Source organism: Megalobrama amblycephala, linkage group LG3 (assembly GCF_018812025.1).
Source record: "Megalobrama amblycephala isolate DHTTF-2021 linkage group LG3, ASM1881202v1, whole genome shotgun sequence".
Taxonomy (NCBI): Eukaryota; Metazoa; Chordata; class Actinopteri; order Cypriniformes; family Xenocyprididae; genus Megalobrama; species Megalobrama amblycephala.
This window is the reverse complement of record NC_063046.1, coordinates 36,034,210-36,054,874: the sequence shown is the minus strand read 5'-3', so window position 1 is coordinate 36,054,874 and position 20,665 is coordinate 36,034,210. Positions and strand designations below refer to the sequence as shown.

Genomic DNA, 20,665 nt, shown 5'->3' with positions numbered 1-20,665 from the left:
TCTCATACACAGGTTTTACACAAAAATACACATGAATGAGACTTATCTATGCGTGTACCTTTGGAGAGGTGATCTTGATGTAGACAATAATAGGTGCAAGAGAAGTTTTTCCCAGTTGGGCTGGGTGGTTTATTGTGTCCGCGTCAAGAACCACCAGCTGCAATGTCCGAGCCAGCTCAAAGATCCTCTCTATCTCACTCTGTACCTCTGCTATAAACGCACACATACACAAAAATGAAAGAGTAATGGTGATAATAGAGCGGTCCAGACAATATAGAGCTAAATCACAAGAAGCAAATAAGCTACTATTATAATTCAGAAAGAATAATGTGGTGAAGTATGCAATGCAATGAGTTCAACAAACCAGGAACAACTTTATACACATGCAATTAAGGAATCATAAAAATTGGTTCCATTTCTGATTCCAATTAACAATTCCTTGACAACTTCCTTAAACTTCCATTAAGAATTATTTTTAGTACATTGGAGGAAACACCACATTCCAATAATCATTCTTAACCATATACTAAACAAAAACAATACGGTCACACAGTTTAATATTTTTTTCTTTCTTTAATTTAATAAGACTTATTTTATTAGAAATTTATCTTTACTCTGTATTTCAAACTACTTATTGTGATATACACCGATCAGGCATAACATTATGACCACCTTCCTAATATTGTGTTGGTGCCACTTTTGCTGCCAAAACAGCCCTGACCTGTCGAGGCATGGACTCCACTAGACCCCTGAAGGTGTGCTGTGGTATCTGCACCAAGATGTTAGCAGCAGATCCTTTAAAGTCCTCTAAGTTGTGAGGTGGGGCCTCCATGGATCGGACTTGTTTGTTCAGCACATCCCACAGATGCTCAATTGGATTATCTGGGGAATTCGGAGGCCAAGTCAACACCTCAAACTCGTTGTTGTGCTCCTCAAACCATTCCTGAACCACCTTTGCTATGTGGCAGGACGCATTATCCTGCTGAAAGAGGCCACAGCCACCAGGGAATACTGTTTCCATGAAAGGGTGTACATGGTCTGCAACAATGCTTAGGTAGGTGGTAGGTGTCAAAGTAACATCCACATGGATGGCAGGACCCAAGGTTTCCCAGCAGAACATTGCCCAAAGCATCACACTGACTCCACTGGCTTGCCTTCTTCCCATAGTGCATCCACTATGAACTAGTTATTCACCACTTGTCAGTGGTCACAATATTATGCCTCATCGGTGTATATAGCAATTGAATCTGAATTATATATATATATATATATGCATACACACACACACTGGGACACCCCTCCAAATCATTGAATTCAGGTGTTCCAATCACTTCCATGGCCACAGGTGTATAAAATCAACCACCTAGGCATGCAGACTGCTTCTACAACCATTTGTGAAAGAATGGGTACCGTGATAGGTTGCCACCTGTGCAGTAAGTCCATTTGTGAAATTTCCTCACTACTAAATATTCCACGGTCAACTGTTAGTGGTATCATAACAAAGTGGAAGCAATTGAGAACAACAGTAACTCACCCACAAAGTGGTAGGCCACATAAAATCACAGAGTGGGGTCAGCGCATGCTGAGGCGCACCGTGCACAGAAGTCAACAACTTTCTGCAAAGTCAATAGCTACAGACCTCCAAACTTCATGTGGCCTTCAGATTAGCTCAAGAACAGTGCGTAGAGAGCTTCATGGAATGGGTTTCCATGGACGAGCAGCTGCATCTAAGCCTTACATCACCAAGTGCAATGCAAAGTGTCGGATGCAGTGGTGTAAAGCATGCCGCCACTGGACTCTAGAACAGTAGAGACGTGTTCTCTGGAGTGACGAATCACACTTCTCTGTCTGGCAATCCGATGGATGAGTCTGGGTTTGGCGGTTGCCATGAGAACGGTTCTTACCTGACTGCATTGTGCCAAGTGTAAAGTTTGGTGGAGGGGGGATTATGGTGTGGGGTTGTTTTTCAGGGTTTGGGCTTGGCCCCCTTAGTTCCAGTGAAAGGAACTCTTAATGCTTCAGCATACCAAGACATTTTGGACAATTTCATGCTCCCAACTTTGTGGGAACAGTTTGGGGATGGCCCCTTCCTGTTCCAACATGACTGCGCACCAGTGCACAAAACAAGGTCCATAAAGACATGGATGAGCGAGTTTGGTGTGGAGGAATTTGACTCGCCTGCACCTTCCTAATATTGTGTTGGTGCCCCTTTTGCTGCCAAAACAGCCCTGACCTGTCGAGGCATGGACTCCACTAGACCCCTGAAGGAGCAGATCCTTTAAGTCCTGTAAATTGTGAGGTTGGGCCTCCATGGATCGCACTTGTTTGTTCAGCACATCCCACAGATGCTCAATTGGATTATCTGCGGAATTCGGAGGCCAAGTCAACACCACAAACTCGTTGTTGTGCTCCTCAAACCATTCCTGAACCACTTTTGCCCTGTGGCAGGACACATCATCCTGCTGAAAGAGGCCACAGCCACCAGGGAACACAGAGTCCTAACCTCAACCCGATACCTTGGGTTGAGGTTAGGACCAGCATCCCACACCTTTGGGATGAATTAGAGCGGAGACTGCGAGCCAGACCTTCTCGTCTTGCCTAACCTCACAAATAGACTTCTAGAAGAATGGTCAAAAATTCTCATAAACACACTCCTTAGGGTCATGTGCATGTAAAGGCAGGCATCCTAAATCTTTTGGCAATATAGTGTATATGTGTGTGTGTGTGTCTACATATGTTTACACTCCACTCATTTTAGTTCCTCAATCGACTCCCTTGGTAGGTGTCTCAATAATTTTTTTTTTAAAAAAACACTACTTTTTAATTATCTCTCCAATAATGAATAAGACATTCATAGAATGCTATCATTTATCTTCTCAATAGATCAGAAAATAACAGAACAACTATATAATATATAATTATTATATAGTAGTCATCATTTGAAGTGGATCAAAAAACTTAATCTAAGTTGTCCTAAGAACTAAGTTGTCCTAAGAAGAAGGTTTTAGGACAACTTTGATGAAAGGTTTTTTTCAAATGTTGACTACTGTATATTATATGACTATATATAAATATTTCTGCACTGTTCAAAATCATTTCCAGATTTGAGAACATGCTGTGACAAATATACACTATTATGCGTAAGTATGTACAAGTGCTTCTCTGGATACTGTAGAAAGCAAAATCAATAATAAAAACTGTACAAGAGATTACAATTCATGTAAGCAAGAACTTTTTTTGCCAGAATTCCTCTGAAGGAAATTGCTTAATTCCGGAATCTCACCATTCCACAATATATTTCATTGCTTGGTCATTCACACCAAACCATCATACCAAATAAATAAGAAATTCAAACACTTTCACTGACCTAAATTGGAGCGTATATTTGACCGCTCAATGATGGCATGTTTACTGGGGTTGTTCAGCACAGAGCGCTTAGCCAGAGAAATATCAGCAGCTACCCTTGTGATTGATATCCTGAGTTAGAGAAAACAAGGAGAGTGAAAGAGACAACATGAGCAGCAATTACCAATGTCCTTGACACCATTTGTAGTGGTAAAAGATCTAGATCTAGAACTGTGTGTGCAGCTTCTGTGTATTTGGCTATGGAATACTAGTATTTCAAATGCATTATACAAACAATGTTTTCTGAGGGCTTCATTGTTTTAGACTGTTTTTTTATTTTTTTATTTTTTTTTTACAAGATTTCCATTTTAACTACAGTGGAATTAGTCATTGCACACATCCGTTTATCTCTATCCAGTCTTCCATTGTTTTTCTTGTATATGCATTTTTTAATGTATATGCATTAAAAAAGCATTTTAATTGGATTAATATGAATTTGGTCAGGATTGAGTTGAGTTTGTAAAAAACAAAACAAACAAACAAAAACATTTCAAAATGAACTGAATGGGATTCACCAAAACATTCACTAACAGATTTTTTTTAAATGTCATACTGGAAATACAGAGCAGCCGTGTCGGGAAAACTGCAGTCAAGGGAAGGTACAAGCATGTGACCCAGCTGTGTGCTTATGGACCAGCATGGCCAATTAAGGCAATGAGATGTGACTATTTAAAGAAACACTGTACACTCACGTGACATACACACACAAATATATAAACTATCCCAAAGGAGGGTGAAGGAGGAAGAGAAACAGCTTAAAGACTTACCTTCCCTCAAAGCGGTGCTTCAGAAAGTCAAACAGTGCTTTCTGCATCATATCTGTAACCTGTTTACACACAAAAATGGAACATGTTAAGTTTTTTTGTTCCTGTTCTTGCCTTAGCCTTAACTTTTGTACATTATATTTCCAGAACAGTCATAAAGCCAGCATAAATCTAAATGCTTTACAATTAATAAGGATTCATGTAAGACTGGGAAAATATATTATAAGCACTTAAATACTGTGCATGTCTAAAAAGATGAGCGTAATGAGGTATGGAGATTTATGACATTTAAAGAAATAGTTCACCCAAAAAATGAAAATTCAGTCATTACCAACTCAAATTTGTCACTGAACACCTGTATTATTTTAGTCAGTTGATATTTATCATTATTTATTTACAAGTTAGATGAGCAAAATGTCCAGGTTTCTCTTTTCAAACTGTATGCTGAACACATCAGGAGAACTAGTGCATATGGCAGGATTTTCAGTGTGAATTTTACCAGAGGAACCCCACCAAAAACGTGGACTTTACCCAATGGAACTTTTTAACGGGGGAACCCCCTGAAATGCGACTGGGCTAGTTTTGGGCTAGTTTTCAGTAGAAATTGGATGGGTTTTGTTGTGAAAACCATGCAACCCTGCTTTAGAAGTTTTAAGGGCCGCGATACACCTGAAATAGTTTTTATATAATAGCAGACATAAAAATATAATTTTGTTCTCTAAATCATGTTTTATCAAGAAAAATCTGGGTAACGAATTCAAACACTGCCAACAAAAGACACAAAAAGTCACAATGTAAATTTTATATTAATAATAAAATTATGAAATATTACACAGATCTGTTTTTTAAGATGAATGTGTCATTACTTATATTTCTTAAAGGGGTCATGACATGAGAAATCAAATTTGCCTTGATCTTTTGACATATATGAGGTCTTTATACCATTAAAACTTCCTGATAGTTTCATAGCTTAAAACGTCCTCCTCATTATAAACAAAGCATTTATTTAATCAAGCTCCAAAAATGGCTCGTTTGGATATTGTGGAATTTGTGACATCACAGGGGCAAATACATTTGCATATGACTGCCTCCAGAGCAAGACATCAACGAATAGTTATACATCATCACCCCATAGGCCCTGCCCACTGGCATTCAGATGCTTAACTGCTGACATTTACCTACAAAATATGAGCGTTGCATCAAAAGCAAATAGAACCCATAATAATCACTGACGCTGTCTACACTGGATACAGTATACACATGCGCATTCAGTTTCTGACATACTCCACGCACTTGAATCTGTCGACAACAGGACAAATGGATGAGTGAAAGAAGGTTCACTTCCAGTTTAAACAGGTCGTTTGCATCCATACAGACTTCAGAAGGACCCCAACTTCAGAAACAAGTGGATGGTTTATGTTAATGGTGTCCTGGATCGAGTGGGAGGATTATATGTTTGTTCAGAGCATGCTATGAGAATGACAGAAATTGCTCAGGTTTTATTTAAAATATTTGTTATTATACCTCATTTGTTATCCGAAGATGAACAAAAGTCTTCTGGGTTTAGATCGACATGAGGGACCAGTATGTTTGAGTTGTGTAGACAAATACATATATTATATATATATATTATATGTGTATATATATATATATATATATATATATATATATATATATATATATATATATATATATATATATATATATATATATATATATATATATATATATATATATATATATATATATATATATATAATATGTATACAAACCCGATTCCAAAAAAGTTGGGACACTGTCCAAATTGTGAATGAAAAAGGAATGCAATAATTTACAAATCTCATAAACTTATATTTTATTCACAATAGAATATAGATCACATATCAAATGTTGAAAGTGAGACATTTTGAAATGTCATGCCAAATACTGGCTCATTTTGGATTTCATGAGAGCTACACATTCCAAAAAAGTTGGGACAGGTAGCAATAAGAGGCCGGAAAAGTTAAATGTACATATAAGGAACAGTTGTAGGACCAATTTTCAACTTATTAGGTCAATTGGCAACATGATTGGGTATAAAAAGAGCCTCTCAGAGTGGCAGTGTCTCTCAGAAGTCAAGATGGTCAGAGGATCACCAATTCCCCCAATGCTACGGCGAAAAATAGTGGAGCAATATCAGAAAGTTTCTCAGAGAAAAATTGCAAAGAGTTTGAAGTTATCATCATCTACAGTGCATAATATCATCCAAAGATTCAGAGAATCTGGAACAATCTCTGTGCGTAAGGGTCAAGGCCGGAAAACCATACTGGATGCCCGTGATCTTCGGCCCTTAGACTGAACTGCATCACATACAGGAATGCTACTGTAATGGAAATCACAACATGGGCTCAGGAATACTTCCAGAAAACATTGTCGGTGAACACAATCCACCGTGCCATTCGCCGTTGCCGGCTAAAACTCTATAGGTCAAAAAAGAAGCCATATCTAAACATGATCCAGAAGCGCAGGCATTTTCTCTGGGCCAAGGCTCATTTAAAATGGACTGTGGCAAAGTGGAAAACTGTTCTGTGGTCAGACGAATCAAAATTTGAAGTTCTTTTTGGAAAACTGGGACGCCATGTCATCCGAACTAAAGAGGACAAGGACAACCCAAGTTGTTATCAGTGCTCAGTTCAGATGCCTACATCTCTGATGGTATGGGGTTGCATGAGTGCATGTGGCATGGGCAGCTTACACATCTGGAAAGCACCATCAATGCTGAAAGGTATATCCAAGTTCTAGAACAACAAATGCTCCCATCCAGACATTGTCTCTTTCAGGGAAGACCTTGCATTTTGCAACATGACAATGTCAGACCACATACTGCATCAATTACAACATCATGGCTGCGTAGAAGGAGGATCCGGGTACTGAAATGGCCAGCCTGCAGTCCAGATCTTTCACCCATAGAAAACATTTGGCGCATTATAAAGAGGAAGATGCGAAAAAGAAGACCTAAGACAGTTGAGCAACTAGAAGCCTGTATTAGACAACAATGGGGCAACATTCCTATTCCTAAACTTGAGCAACTTGTCTCCTCAGTCCCCAGACGTTTGCAGACTGTTATAAAAGAAGAGGGGATGCCACACAGTGGTAAACATGGCCTTGTCCCAACTTTTTTGAGATGTGTTGATGCCATGAAATTTAAAATTAACTTATTTTCCCCTGAAAATGATACATTTTCTCAGTTTAAACATTTGATATGTAATCTATGTTGTATTGTGAATAAAATATTGAAATTTGAAACTTCCACATCATTGCATTCTGTTTTTATTCACAATTTGTACAGTGTCCCAACTTTTTTGGCAATCGGGTTTGTGTATATATATATATATATATATATATATATATATATATATATATATATATATATATATATATATATATACATCCTAAAAACATCCTATGTTTGCAATGTTTTGTCATTTTTACACCTTGACAGTACTTTCATTTTATGGAAAAGATCAGCATGGACATTCTGCTAAATAAGGGGTTTGAGTGACATAAAGGTAGACATTTGCCAATTTTTGGGTGAATTAGCCCTTAAATATCTTCTCTATGAAGTCACAATGCTTTTTGCAGCACCTGACCTCGTAGCCCTTGAGGGAGGGTCCCACTAGCACCACTGGTCTCATAGAGGGCACCACATCATATGGAGGAATATGCTCTGTCTGTAGAGCACCACAAAAACACAACATTAACCTCTTTGATGTGTGCATACATACACACCTCACAGAATACAAACAGAGAACACCCAATTTACAAGAACATCAGGAAGGGATAAAAGGGAGATCATTATCTACATTGCAAGTGTCAAATTTAATGTCAGCAGGCTAAGTATGTCCTGTTCTTACATTGCTGTATTGCTAATTATTTTAGTTAAATTAAAAAAAAAAAATGTTTAAGTGGTTCTAGTTAACTGATGTAATGCATTAGTTTTGCCTGAGCTCAAATTAAGTTTGACACCCAACTGAAACAAACACACATCGGGTGTTTCATTCATACTGAGGAGTTTAGTAAAAGCAAAAGGATTAAAAGCAAATCAGGCTTTTATAACAGCACTGTTATTAGAAAATTATTATATATACAATTTTGTATATAATTGTATAAATAATAATTTCATTGTTTAAACATGCACACACAACAAATGCAAATTCAAAGCTGTATAAGAGAAATGTCAGAAGGGAGACCCACACAGGGTTACTAGGAAGTGGCCATCCGATCATTCCTACTATGTCGTACATTTTCATGTCTTAAATCAGGGTACGTTTACACGACAATGATGTAATAAAAATGGAAAAGTTTTTTCTTTGTAGTTTATACAGAGATGAGTGCGGTATTGTTATCAAAAACTTGCAAATCCGTTTTCAAAAGTTTGCATTTTCATGCCCCCAGAACACTTTTGTCTATAAATGAAGGGCCAAAAAAGTATAAAAAGTTTTTCGTTTTTAGCTGAAAACAGTGTCATGTAAACGGCCCCATATGGATAAAATATTAAACTTACAATTTTTAAAGACTGGGGTATTCAATCCTGCTCCTGGAGGGCCAGCGTCCACAGCCCTAATTTATCACAGCTGAACCAGCTAATCAAGGATTTCTATATTACTAGAAACTTCCAGGCAGGTAAATTGGAGCTAAACTCTGCAGGAGTGTTGCCCTCAGGAGTAGGATTCATACCAGATTATAGTAGTTACTTGTCTTATAATTAACTAAGCATAAGGTGTGAAATGAATTTTTAAAAAACAAACAATTTCACTACTTTGGTTTGAGTGGTTTTGGTTCAACTGAACATCTAATCCCATTTGGTGGAAAAACAACTGCACAAACATCTCTTGTACACTCTTAAAAATAAAGGTGATTTGCATCTATGGTTCCATGAAGAACCTTTAACATCCATGGAACCTTTGCACCATTGCACAAAAGGTTCTTTATAGTGGAAAAAGGTTCTTTAGATTATTAAAATGTTCTTCATACCAAGAAAAAAAAAGGTTCTTTTAAGAACTGATCACTGAAAGGTTCTTTGAGGAACCAAAAATGGTCCTTTTGGAACCTTTATTTTGAAAAGTGTATTAAAGCGTTAGTTCACCCAAAATATGTCATTAATTACTCACCCTCATGCCATTCCACACCCGTAAGACCTTCGTTCATCTTCGGAACACAAATTAAGATATTTTAGTTGAAATCCGATGACTCCGTGAGGCCTGCATAGCCAGCAATGACATATCCTCTCTCAAGATCCATTACCATTACTAAAAACATATTTAAATCAGTTCATGTGAGTACAGTGGTACAGTACAATTACAGTACAGTAATTTGTGTTCCGAAGATGAACGAAGGTCTTACGGGTGTGGAACGACATGAGGGTGAGTAATAAATGACATTATTTTCATTTTTGGGTGAACTAACCCTTTAAAGCGGAATCTACTAAATTTCACAGGCAAAAAAAGTCCATCGTCTATTGTCAATAGTGTAGCAATGTATGAAGCACAGCTCACACAGAAGTCACTTTCAACCCAAGCACCTTTTTGTTGGTCAGCGCAGTGAATTTGTGTGACCAACTTGAATACGAGTGTAAACTGTGTGGGGAACTTTTTCATAAAACTCCCAAAAACATGGGAGTTCTATTGCAATGACTGGATTGACTGTGAAATTTCGCAATTCGCAACATTTCGCAAATCTGAGCAATGGTTCTTTATTTCCGTCCTCTTAGGCATCCTGTTAATTTTCTTTCCATTGTGTAAAAAACACTAAGCTATAATTAATAAACTACAGCACAAGCATAGGTACTGCATAACAGGAATGACCCTCTGCAGGCCTCAGGAATCCACTGCACGGCTCTCCGTGAGGCCTAACTTACCGACTTATGCCTCTGCATAGCTGAGGAAAGAAGGAAGGGAAACAGACAAAAAGAAAAGACCAAGGGAGTGTGAAAGATTGGGATACAGAGGAACAAAGAAAAGACAGGGAGAGAGAAGGGAAAGAGTGAGTGGAATAAGCTGGCATGAACGTTGAGACGATGACAAACATAACAGGCTCTGCATGATGCTGCTGTGCAGGAGGTGACAGACAGATGCAGAACGAGGGAGCGTCCGTCGGCATGCTTTACCTTCTTAAAGAAAGGCATTCGTTTCTCGCGGGCTAAAGGGGATATTACTGTGTTTGGGCTGGCTTTGGGAGAACGCTGATGGGGAGGAGGGTCACTCTCCTCTGGATCTAACCCTGCAGCGTCTATGTCCACAGCTACACACACATATATATAAATGCACACACGTACATATGAGCTTCAGCAAAACACAAGGGGGAATTCATACAGACCATAAGATAGACACTTGTAAATGTACAACATTCATTTTAAAACACTGATTTATAACGCAACAAAATATAACAATGCACACAAAATATGCAATGAACGAAGCATACTGCATTTCAGTAACAACAGACCCTTGTGAAAAAGTACACATGCTTTTTTTAAGAGTACTTATTATGGAAATAATATACAGTCAAACCAAAATTTATTCAGACACCTTGAACATTTCATTCATTATTACAGTTTATTCACTATACTTTAAAAAAATGGTAATAAAATATGACAAGATCTCAGAGTTAAACTGTGTAAGAAAAAAATAATCTTAATTGTGTCAGATGACACTTTAGCAAAACATGGTCAGGTCAAAGTGTCTGAATAATTTTTGGTTCCAAATGTATCAATTTTACTGGTAGTCAACTGTATGAAAAAATGTTCTGTATAATATGTCACAGTTTACTTTATTTTGCTATCCTCACTTACATAAATGAACTATAGTGTCCTGCACCCACTAGTAAAAAAAAAAAATATATATATTATATCTAGTGTCTGAATAATTTTTGGTTTGACTATACTTTAAAAGAATATGCTCAAGTGCAAACTAAATGTAATATTTATGAACACTTAACAGAGTATTAATTGCAATTAAAGTTAAAGTATATTTGTTTAAATTCATATTAAATGCAATTTGCTGAAGTTCATTTTTGACCCTTTTATGTAAGTAGGACTTAAGTACATTTTTATGTGAGATTTCATAATTACATAATACTATTGTCTTTGAAATATGGTTAAACTGTACTGAAGAATGTGCTGACAGGCACTTATGGTAAACTAAAATATACTTTAATGTAATTTCTATTGAAACTTGTTTGTTGTGTAATTAGTATTTATGCATTTGTAAAGATGAAGTTGCATTTTAGTACATTAAAATATATTAACTTTAGATGTAATATCGAAACTCACTACAGTTAAAATTATAATCAAGAACATGTACTTTATTATGCTAGTCAACATCAAAATAAGTGTACTTCTTTAGAGCACAACATAAGATTATTAAAACTTAATCATTCGATTTGACATTACAAATTGGACTTTTTAAAAGTGTACTTAAGTGTGTTAAGAAACAGCCATGAAAATGTACTTTCTTTAAGTGCACTTAAGTGGTCTTTTATTCCATTAATATTATATTATCTTTAAATACAGTTACACTGCAAGCACACATTCCATTAACTTTGTCAAAATTAGTTGTTTATTATCTGGAATGTTTGGAATTTTAAATACAGTTAAAGGACACAGAAGAATTGTCTTACAGGATTCCAGCATTACACACAATGGACTTATTAAAGGAATAGTCCGCCCAAAAAAAATGGACATTCTGTCGTCATCATTTACTTACCTCATGTGGTTCTAAACCTGTATACATGTCTATCTTCTGTGGACCACAAAATATATATATATATATATATATATATATATATATATATATATATATATATATATATATATATATATATATATATATATATATATATAAACATTTCTCAAAACATCTTTTATGTTCAACAGAAGAACGTTTTGAAGTGACATGAGAGTGAGTAAATGATCACAGAATTTTTATTTCTGGATGGAGTATCCCTTCAAACAAACAAAACTTCAGGGGGAGGAATTCCATTCTCTGACCAATCAAAATGCTTTCCTCACACATTTGGCTCCACACACTCATTATGGGTAGCTCAAATCTAACAGTGTTTTCTCATCATCTGAAGACATTTCTTCATCCCAGTTTACTAGGCTGAACTTCAGAAGCTGACACGGCAACTTACCTTTTCAAATCTTTTGTTGTAATAGTGACTGCCACTGCATTTCCAGCACTTTCTTCCTCCATTCTTTTCTCAAATTTTGACTCCCCACAGTACCCAGTATTGTTAGTGTTAACAGACTCAGAGAGCCTCCCTTTTGTTGATTTCAGTTTTTGCACGTTAAACAGTTCTTGCACGTTAAACATAGCATAGTTTCATGCTACAATAGAAAATTGAGTGTATCTGGTTCGCATTCATCTAGAATTTTTTGACTAGGGCAGAGGATGTGTTGAAAACTAAAATATAATATGATGTGTGACATATAAAATATATATAAAGTACATCAAAAAATACAAATTTTGTTGAAAATATTGTTGAAAATAACACTGACTTTTAAAGTGACATCCAATTTTGATAACTTACCTGAGGAGGGAGGGGTTGATTTACTCAAGTTTGAAACCATGTCTCCTAAACTAGATGAAGAGTTTGCTCCTGATTTACTGTGAAGGAAAAGAACAACATACAATCCTTAATAAAAAAAGAAAGAAAGAAGGAGTATAGATTTTCTTTTATGTATTTAAGAGTGCTCTGCTTAAGTGGCCTTTTTTCATTAATATATTATCTGCAAGTTCATTTTTTACTTTTTAAATATATAGACTTTTAATAAAACATTCAATAAATTACATTTCTTTTTCACAAGGAATGCCTTTGAGAAACGCAGTCAAAGTCTAGTTTTGTATATCAAAGCATTGTTTTCTGTATTATGTTGTGCATTTTTGGAACAGATACCTTGAGTAAAATTTTCCTTGTTTTGCACGTTGCTCCAGGTGGATGCGAGTACTTTCAAGCTTCACTGGACTTGGGATGAATCCGATATCACACCCTTCTTTCACCAAGCGACCAATCCACCAGTCATTATTAAATTTCTGTCATTAAACACACAAAGTATACAATACCAATCTCACAGAACTTTACAAAGTAAACATATCTAATTCAAAATTTAAAGGCCATAAACAATCTTAAATATATAAAATAGAGTGTGTGTGTATATATGAGCAATATCACACGAGTAGCTGTGCGATATGGCTGTTTATCAACTGATATTCAGCTATATCGCACGGCTATGAGTGTGATATTGTGTTTATACAACAGTTCGATGGCACAAGTGTGTAAATAAATAAGAAATAACAATGAAGTTTCTTTAAAACCCTCTTTTGTGCAGCACTACTTCCTTCCGCCAAGGATTACAATCTCAATTTGTCAGTCAATCTCAACTAGCCTCCGTTACTAATTCTAAAAAGTCACTTCAGAACTAGTAACGAAATAATGTTGAGTCCCTCCATTGAAACTCATTGTATTTTGTACAGTATCATTGAGAGAGAGAGATCGCCTGTGTGAATATTTCCTGTCTAATATAACATTCATTCTTCAGGTTCATATTATATCCATTAGAAAAATCTGTTTGAATGTCCGCTGAGGAAAGCGATCTTTGTATTTGTCCTTTTTTACAGTTAAGGGAATTTTCCATAATACTGCTAAAACAATGTCCTTTGTTTACAATCCTTTCAATTTAAAAGTCTCTTACAGCTGACTCACTCACTCGTAAAGTTTGCCGCCATCTAATAGCGTGTTAATGTAACGTTCACTCAGTCCATATTACGCACTAATGGACCCTTTCTCAATACCAAATACAACATTATTTATATTAAATAATATCTATTGAACAACAATATTTAAATTAACAACAATAGCCATTATAAATGACAATAGGAAAATAACACAATTGTACAATTCAGTCAAGCATACAAAAGCAGTGCAGTAAGTTAAATATAGCTTTAATATCAAATTATTAAATTTAACATAGCCCAATTCAATTTGCTCAGGAACAAGTAATAGATTAATAAGACCAAAGATTGCCCGTTGTATGTACTCAAAGTTATATCTCATGTTTAACCACTATAAGAGCCAGCGGAAAATCCCACTGCACTGGCCGAGATGAAGCTGTTCTCGGCGGGTACACGAGCACTGAACCGCCGCTGACGGCTTGGAGCTCGCATCTCAGAAAACGTCTAAAATTGTAAAATAGGCGCTATGATTAAATATGAGTCACATATTTCAGGTCTAAACATCTACATTCTCACCTAAAAAACTCTTAAAACTACAGTTCGTGGTACAACAAGTGTAGTATTTGTAAAAATACAGTGAATTTGCTCGGCCGCCATGACAGGTAGGAGTGTTGTTATCACTAGAATATCTCACGGCTCTCAGCCAATCAGATTCGAGAACCAGAAACTGTTGTATATATATATATATATATATATATATATATATATATATATATTTCTATATGTTCTGTATATATGTGAATATGAATATGTGTGTATGTATATATACATACTTCTTTAACATGAAGGAAATCTTTAGCCTCAAATGAGATTCCCATTCCAGGCACAGGGACATCATCTTCAAGGGAGGCACTGTAGCCAACATTAGTACGTACAGCAAATGCCACTGGTTTAGTCTGTGTAGAAGGACAAAGAGTGAATAAAGTATGAAATATTAATGTGTGGTAGAAGAGAAAGATTGGAACATTACAACAACTCTCATGCTATTCCAAATCTGTGTAACACAAAAGAAGTTATTTTGAAAAATGCATTTCCCTGGACATGCGTGACCCAAATTAAGCAAAGGGCCAATGAAAACCCCTTAGAATATGTAGCACATTTCCACTTGACATATGAAAATTATTATGCTGCAAACAATGCTAATGAAGTCTACAGTGATTGAATCTGCCACTAGTGGGCAATCAAAAGAATACGGAGAACTGCTTATCATTGGCTCGGTCCACATTCCCAATTGGGACTCACTGCACTAAGTTGGAGCCATTTACAAGTTCACAATGAACGAAGCGAAACAAATCCTCCAGATGAGATATTTTGTTACCAGGGTTGTCATAAATCCCCTTTCTGCCGCAACCAGCCTTCAAAGTATAAAATCTGTGGCAGAACTGATCATGTCAAAAAACTGTGTCAAAATTGTAAGAAAAACACTCAATCTGACGGGTACCTGCAATATGTGGATGACATTTTGATTGCTCGCTCAACGAAGTTCATTTAACTGCTGTAGAAACGGATTTTGAAAGAATGTGAAAAAGCTCACCTAGCACGACCCGAAGTAACCTACTGTCAAACTTCCAAAGCCAAACACTACTACTGGTCTAAGGCAAGTAATGGGACTTCTGAATTACTGCAGCCAGTACAGTATGTTCCGGAATACACTGAATTATCTAAACTGCTTACAGAGGCCTTGAAAGGAGGAAAGCCAGGGCCAGAACTAATTAAATGGACAACATGCATTTGTGAGTATTAGGCCGGCCCGTGTGTCCACCAAAGCGTTTTTAGCCAGCTGAAATCACTAGGCGCTCTGCTGAAAACACGTAGCTGTGGGCGCTTGAGAGCATTTTGGCAGCACAGCGTTTTTTTCAGTTGAGAAGCTTTGCTTGCTATAGATACGGATATCTGCGGAAGTGTTTCTGGTATCTCGTTTCACAGATAAGTTCTTTCTTCACTGTTTCTACACCGTGTGCAGAATTATTAGGCAAGGTGATTTTCTGATCATATTTTTTTCCCAAGCACATTTTACCAATTCCAAACCACATCAATCTTAAAAACTACAATTAATTTTGTATTTATTCATTTATACGTGATATATAATTGTTCATGAAGGCTTGAAGTGAAAATGCCTTATATTCGGATGTGCATAATTATTAGGCAGGTTTTCTTTTACAGATAAAATGAGCCAAAAAAAGTTACTAATGCAATACTAGAAATCGCAAAGTTAAAGCATGACCATTGCACAGCAAAACTCTCATTGGGTAAGCAGGGTCAGACAAAAACAGGTGGTGGAAAAGAAAAGACACATGTTAACTGCAAACTAATTAATAATTAAGGTGAATAATTAAGTGTGAAACCATCAGGAACCCTTTAGTCTATATAAAAATGTCGATAGAATGTAAAGTATTTGCTCTGGCTCTTGTTTTAAAGGGGGGTATCAAACACAGTTTCTGCCAATCTCATGTTAATCTTGAGTACATATAGAGTAACAATGCATCCTTCATATCTCTGAAAAGTCTTTGGTTTTATCATATTTATAAAAGATAGATATGCTAAACCGAGTCCTTCCGAAAAAGCCGCGCTCCTGGAGGCGTGCCTGCCGTCAGTGCCGTGGGCGGAGCTAAAGAGTCACCAGCGCGCGTCGCTTTTGCGCAGAGGTCGTCTGCTAGCTGCAACGTCATTATAAATAAAAAGGGAATAAAAACGTTTGTGTTGTTTACATTTTATGCACTTGCGCACAAAACACCTGATGCAAAACATCTGATGCAGCTTTACTCACCACCCGCGATCTGCAAATCCAGAGCCGAACTGGGACTTGTTTACAAATCATTCATCACCGAAATCGCGGGAACAAACAAACATACGTGCACAACTCCGTTGCTCCCCCGGAAAAACTAACTTCATCCATTGTTCCCTTAATGCTGGGTACTTTGGGAAGCTGAAAAAGGTAATCTTTCCCTCACAACCAAAAACACACTCCTTTGTTGACAGGAGCTGCGTCTCATTTCGGAGGCTGCGTCCTCCGGAGGTCCCGTTTGAAGGCTGCATACGTCATCAAGGATGTCATATTTAAGAAAAGTAACCGTAATAAAATTGACTGATATTCATTGTGACGTGTAAAATACTGTCATTTCTTTTTTACTTTGCAATCTAGCAATTATTTTTCTTAAATGAGACTGCCTCGATGATGTATGCAGCCTTCAAAGGGTGCAGCCCCTGAATTTGGACACAGCCATTGTTGAAAAATCTCTTGGCTTCCGTATCCTGAACGAAGCGCGTTGATGGGTGTGCTCTTGCTCTGGGTGGTGTGTGTGTGCGCACGCTTATCAGGGAGAAGTGCCTATACAAGGAATTCTGCTCTTTATTATGTGATAAAGGGACATACTAAAAAAAAATTCAGCGAAACATGTCCACAACCGGAAGTAGTATATTTGGCACAGAAATACTCCGTTATACATCCAACTCGTGTTTTGAAACTTTGGCCATGTTTAGCATGAGAATGCAACTCTTTAACAGTGTAAATAAGTCAGAATGCATGAAACAGCATTACACCCCCCCTTTAAATTATTTTGTTCCATATGCTTGTTGTTGTCATCTGTTGACATTGTACAAGCAGAATGTGGTGGTTGGTCGGTGTTGTATTCACTGCGAAAACTGCCGTTCTTGTTTAGAGTTTTTGTTTTGTTTCTAGTCAAAATATCTTAAAGTTCTTAAATCAAGAAGCATTTTCTTGAAAAAGTAAAGTAAAAAAAGTAAAAATAATTTTCTTGTTTTCAGAAAATTCAGTCAAAATTAAGTGAGTTTTTCATTAAAACAAGCAAAATAATCTGCCAGTGGGGTAAGTACAATAATCTTATATCAAACCAAAAATAAGATATATAACTCTTGTTTTCAGTTTGGATTAAGATTATTTTACTTACCCCACTAGCAGATTATTTAGCTTGTTTTAAGGGAAAAACTCACTTAATTTTGACTTATTTTTCCTAAAAACAAGAAAATTATTTTTACTTGTCAAGAAAATGCTTCTTGATCTAAGAATTTTTAGATATTAGGACTGAAAACAAGACAAAAATTCTAAGTAAGAACAGCATTTTTTGCAGTGTTTGTCACGCCCCTCCTCCACTGTGATTGGACGGCTGGGTACAAAGTGACAGTGATGAGCGCTGCGTTTTACCCAAAGTTGAACATTCTTCAACTCGAGGCGACTGTTAAAAAACGCAGAGCATTCAACACTTCAGCATGGAATAGATGCTCAGCGCCTCATTACGCTCCTGCCGTTTAAAAAACGTGGCACTCCCAATTGGAAAAGTACGCTATCCACTGGAAAAAAACGTGGACATCCGACTCTTGCTTCCACTCCAGCTTTAAGACATGCTGATGCCACACTGCAAAAAATGCTGTTCTTACTTAGAGTTTTTGTCTTGTTTCTAGTCAAAATATCTTAACGTTCTTAAATCAAGAAGCATTTTCTTGACAAGTAAAAATTATTTTCTTGTTTTCAGTCAAAATTAAGTGAGTTTTTCCATAAAACAAGCAAAATAATCTGCCAATGGGGTAAGCAAAATAATCTTATTTCAAACCAAGAATAAGCTATATAATCTTGTTTTCAATTTGGATTAAGATTATTTTGCTTACCCCATTGGCAGATTGTTTTGCTTGTTTTAAGGAAAAACTCACTTAATTTTGACTTATTTTTTCAAAAACAAGAAATTAATTTTTACTTGTCAAGAAAATGCTTCTTGATCTAAGAATTTTTAGATATTTGGACAAGAAACAAGACAAAAATTCTAAGTAAGAACAGCATTTTTTGCAGTGCAGCAAGCCATTACATCTATAGACTTAGGTGGGTATGGGTAATAAGTCCTATTCAGCAACCCTGGATCATAGATTTCCAGGCAGAATGTCATATGAGATGGTAGAATATATCTCAACCACAATTCCTGCCTCAATGGCAGAACAGCATCCTTGCTTGTTGATTTGTGACTGTGCAGAGTGGGCAGGAAGTTGTAGGCCACCAAAAGATGGAAGTACTGAAACTCACTTAGGCTCAATCTCTAATCAGAGACAGGCCAAGTGGGAAGCCACTCTTTTGAGCAACAATGTGGAGATACAAATTGACACTGATAATGCTTTCAATCCTGCCTCACTGCTCCCAGGTGAGTGAACTGTCTACAACTAATTGAACATGTCACCAAGAGCCCTCTGGACACTGAGCCACTACCTAATGTGTGGAAACGCAGAGGATTTTTACCTACTGCTGGACTACCTCTCTCTCTCTCATTAAACTCATAAAGTCATGTGCTCTCCCTGCAGAAGGAGTTGTTTTTAAAATAACAGGACACTCAAAGGACAGCTCGCCTGAACCCAAGGGAAACAAAGCTGCAGATGCCGCTGCCAGGGGGGCAGCAAAACAAACAGAAAGAACTGTCAGTGTAATGTCTCTTTCTCCACAGGAGGTGGAGGATAGTGTCAAAGACATTTTTGCACTATATGAAGTTAATGATGCTGATGAAGTAGAGCATTGGACAAAATTAGGTGCACAACAGAGCTCAGATGGACTGTGGAAATTTAATGAGCGACTTGTTTGCCCTTCTTCTGCTCAAACTAAATTAATGTCTCTGTATCATGGTTTGGCAAATGCAGGTCCTGAAAAGTTACATTCAATGATTTCAAAAACATGGTGCTGGCCAAAGATGAGAAATGCCGGCACTGATTTTTGCAAAAGGTGCTTGGTATGTCTCAAAGTGAATTCCCCGTCAAAGCTTAAAATTTCTTTGGCACATGCTGACACCTACAATTGGACTTAATAGGTCATGTGCCTCCTAGTGGAGAATTCACTTACACTTTATTGACTGTTTATTTGTTTTCTAGATGGGTGGAGGCATTTCCAATTTGAAACTTCACAGCAAATGCAACAGCCAAAATCTTACTGAATGAAGTTTTTCCAAGATGGGGGTTGCCGTTACAAAACAATTCAGATCAGAACTGCCAGATTATTCTTTAAATTCTAATTTTGTGTTCTATAAGAGGGAAAAAAAATCATGTACAAGTAAATTATTATTTGCAATTTTTTCAATGTTTTTAAAACAGAAAAAAAAGAAGGAGCATGTACTAGTGGACAAAATCAATATGGACTCAACGTAATTAACATCCACAAGACGGTCTGCATTGCACACACAATGAATTATGGGTATGACAAACAGAGGACACTGTGTCCTTTAATGGAAGTGGGGATGGAGGGTTGGTCACATGCACTTCATGAGTCTCCATGATCTGTCAAGACAATGCTCCTTTTATCTTTCCTTTCTTTATTTCGGTCTGCATCATTTTGCATCTGCATTTTTATTATTAAATAAAGGTGAAAGGCAATGTAATATTTTTTATAGGAGCTTTAAATTATATTTTGTGTTATTTTTTTTATAGATTGCAGTTCATTTTTAAATCCCTGCTTTGTTTTCATAGCCACTGTCTGCCTCTTATGTAATGCAATTTTCCATTATACATGCAGTATTGATCAGACATAGTGAGTGTAACCTTGCATGCACATGCCCGTTCAGCTATACAGTCTCCAATGAGAATAAATGGAGAGAAAATGGAGACTTGTTTCTTTGTCTCTTTAGAACAATATCTTCAATTGTATCTCCAGAATTTTAGAAAACATTCTGATTTAGCAAGATAACAAAGTGAGATTAAACAAGGCTGCATTTATTTATGCATATATATATTTTATCAGAAAATATA

General features: G+C 36.7%; 1 protein-coding gene across 6 annotated transcripts in view; it reads right to left on the bottom strand.

The window, feature by feature from the left end:
* cacnb2a (calcium channel, voltage-dependent, beta 2a) overlaps window positions 1-20,665 on the bottom strand; it is a 42,913-nt gene that overhangs the window by 9,024 nt on the left and 13,224 nt on the right. For 4 of the 6 annotated variants that reach the window (XM_048185296.1, XM_048185294.1, XM_048185297.1 and 1 more), the window contains exons 3-10: window positions 14,710-14,832; window positions 13,101-13,237; window positions 12,735-12,811; window positions 10,315-10,448; window positions 7,799-7,879; window positions 4,173-4,231; window positions 3,368-3,477; window positions 59-210 (exon numbers count right to left, since the gene is read on the bottom strand). In XM_048185296.1, coding sequence (XP_048041253.1) covers window positions 59-210; window positions 3,368-3,477; window positions 4,173-4,231; window positions 7,799-7,879; window positions 10,315-10,448; window positions 12,735-12,811; window positions 13,101-13,237; window positions 14,710-14,754 — 795 coding nt within the window. In that variant the 5' untranslated portion in view covers window positions 14,755-14,832. Of the gene's footprint in view, window positions 1-58; window positions 211-3,367; window positions 3,478-4,172; window positions 4,232-7,798; window positions 7,880-10,065; window positions 10,086-10,314; window positions 10,449-12,734; window positions 12,812-13,100; window positions 13,238-14,709; window positions 14,833-20,665 lie in introns of all 6 variants that reach the window. The other 2 variants (XM_048185293.1, XM_048185295.1) reach the window with 2 other exon arrangements.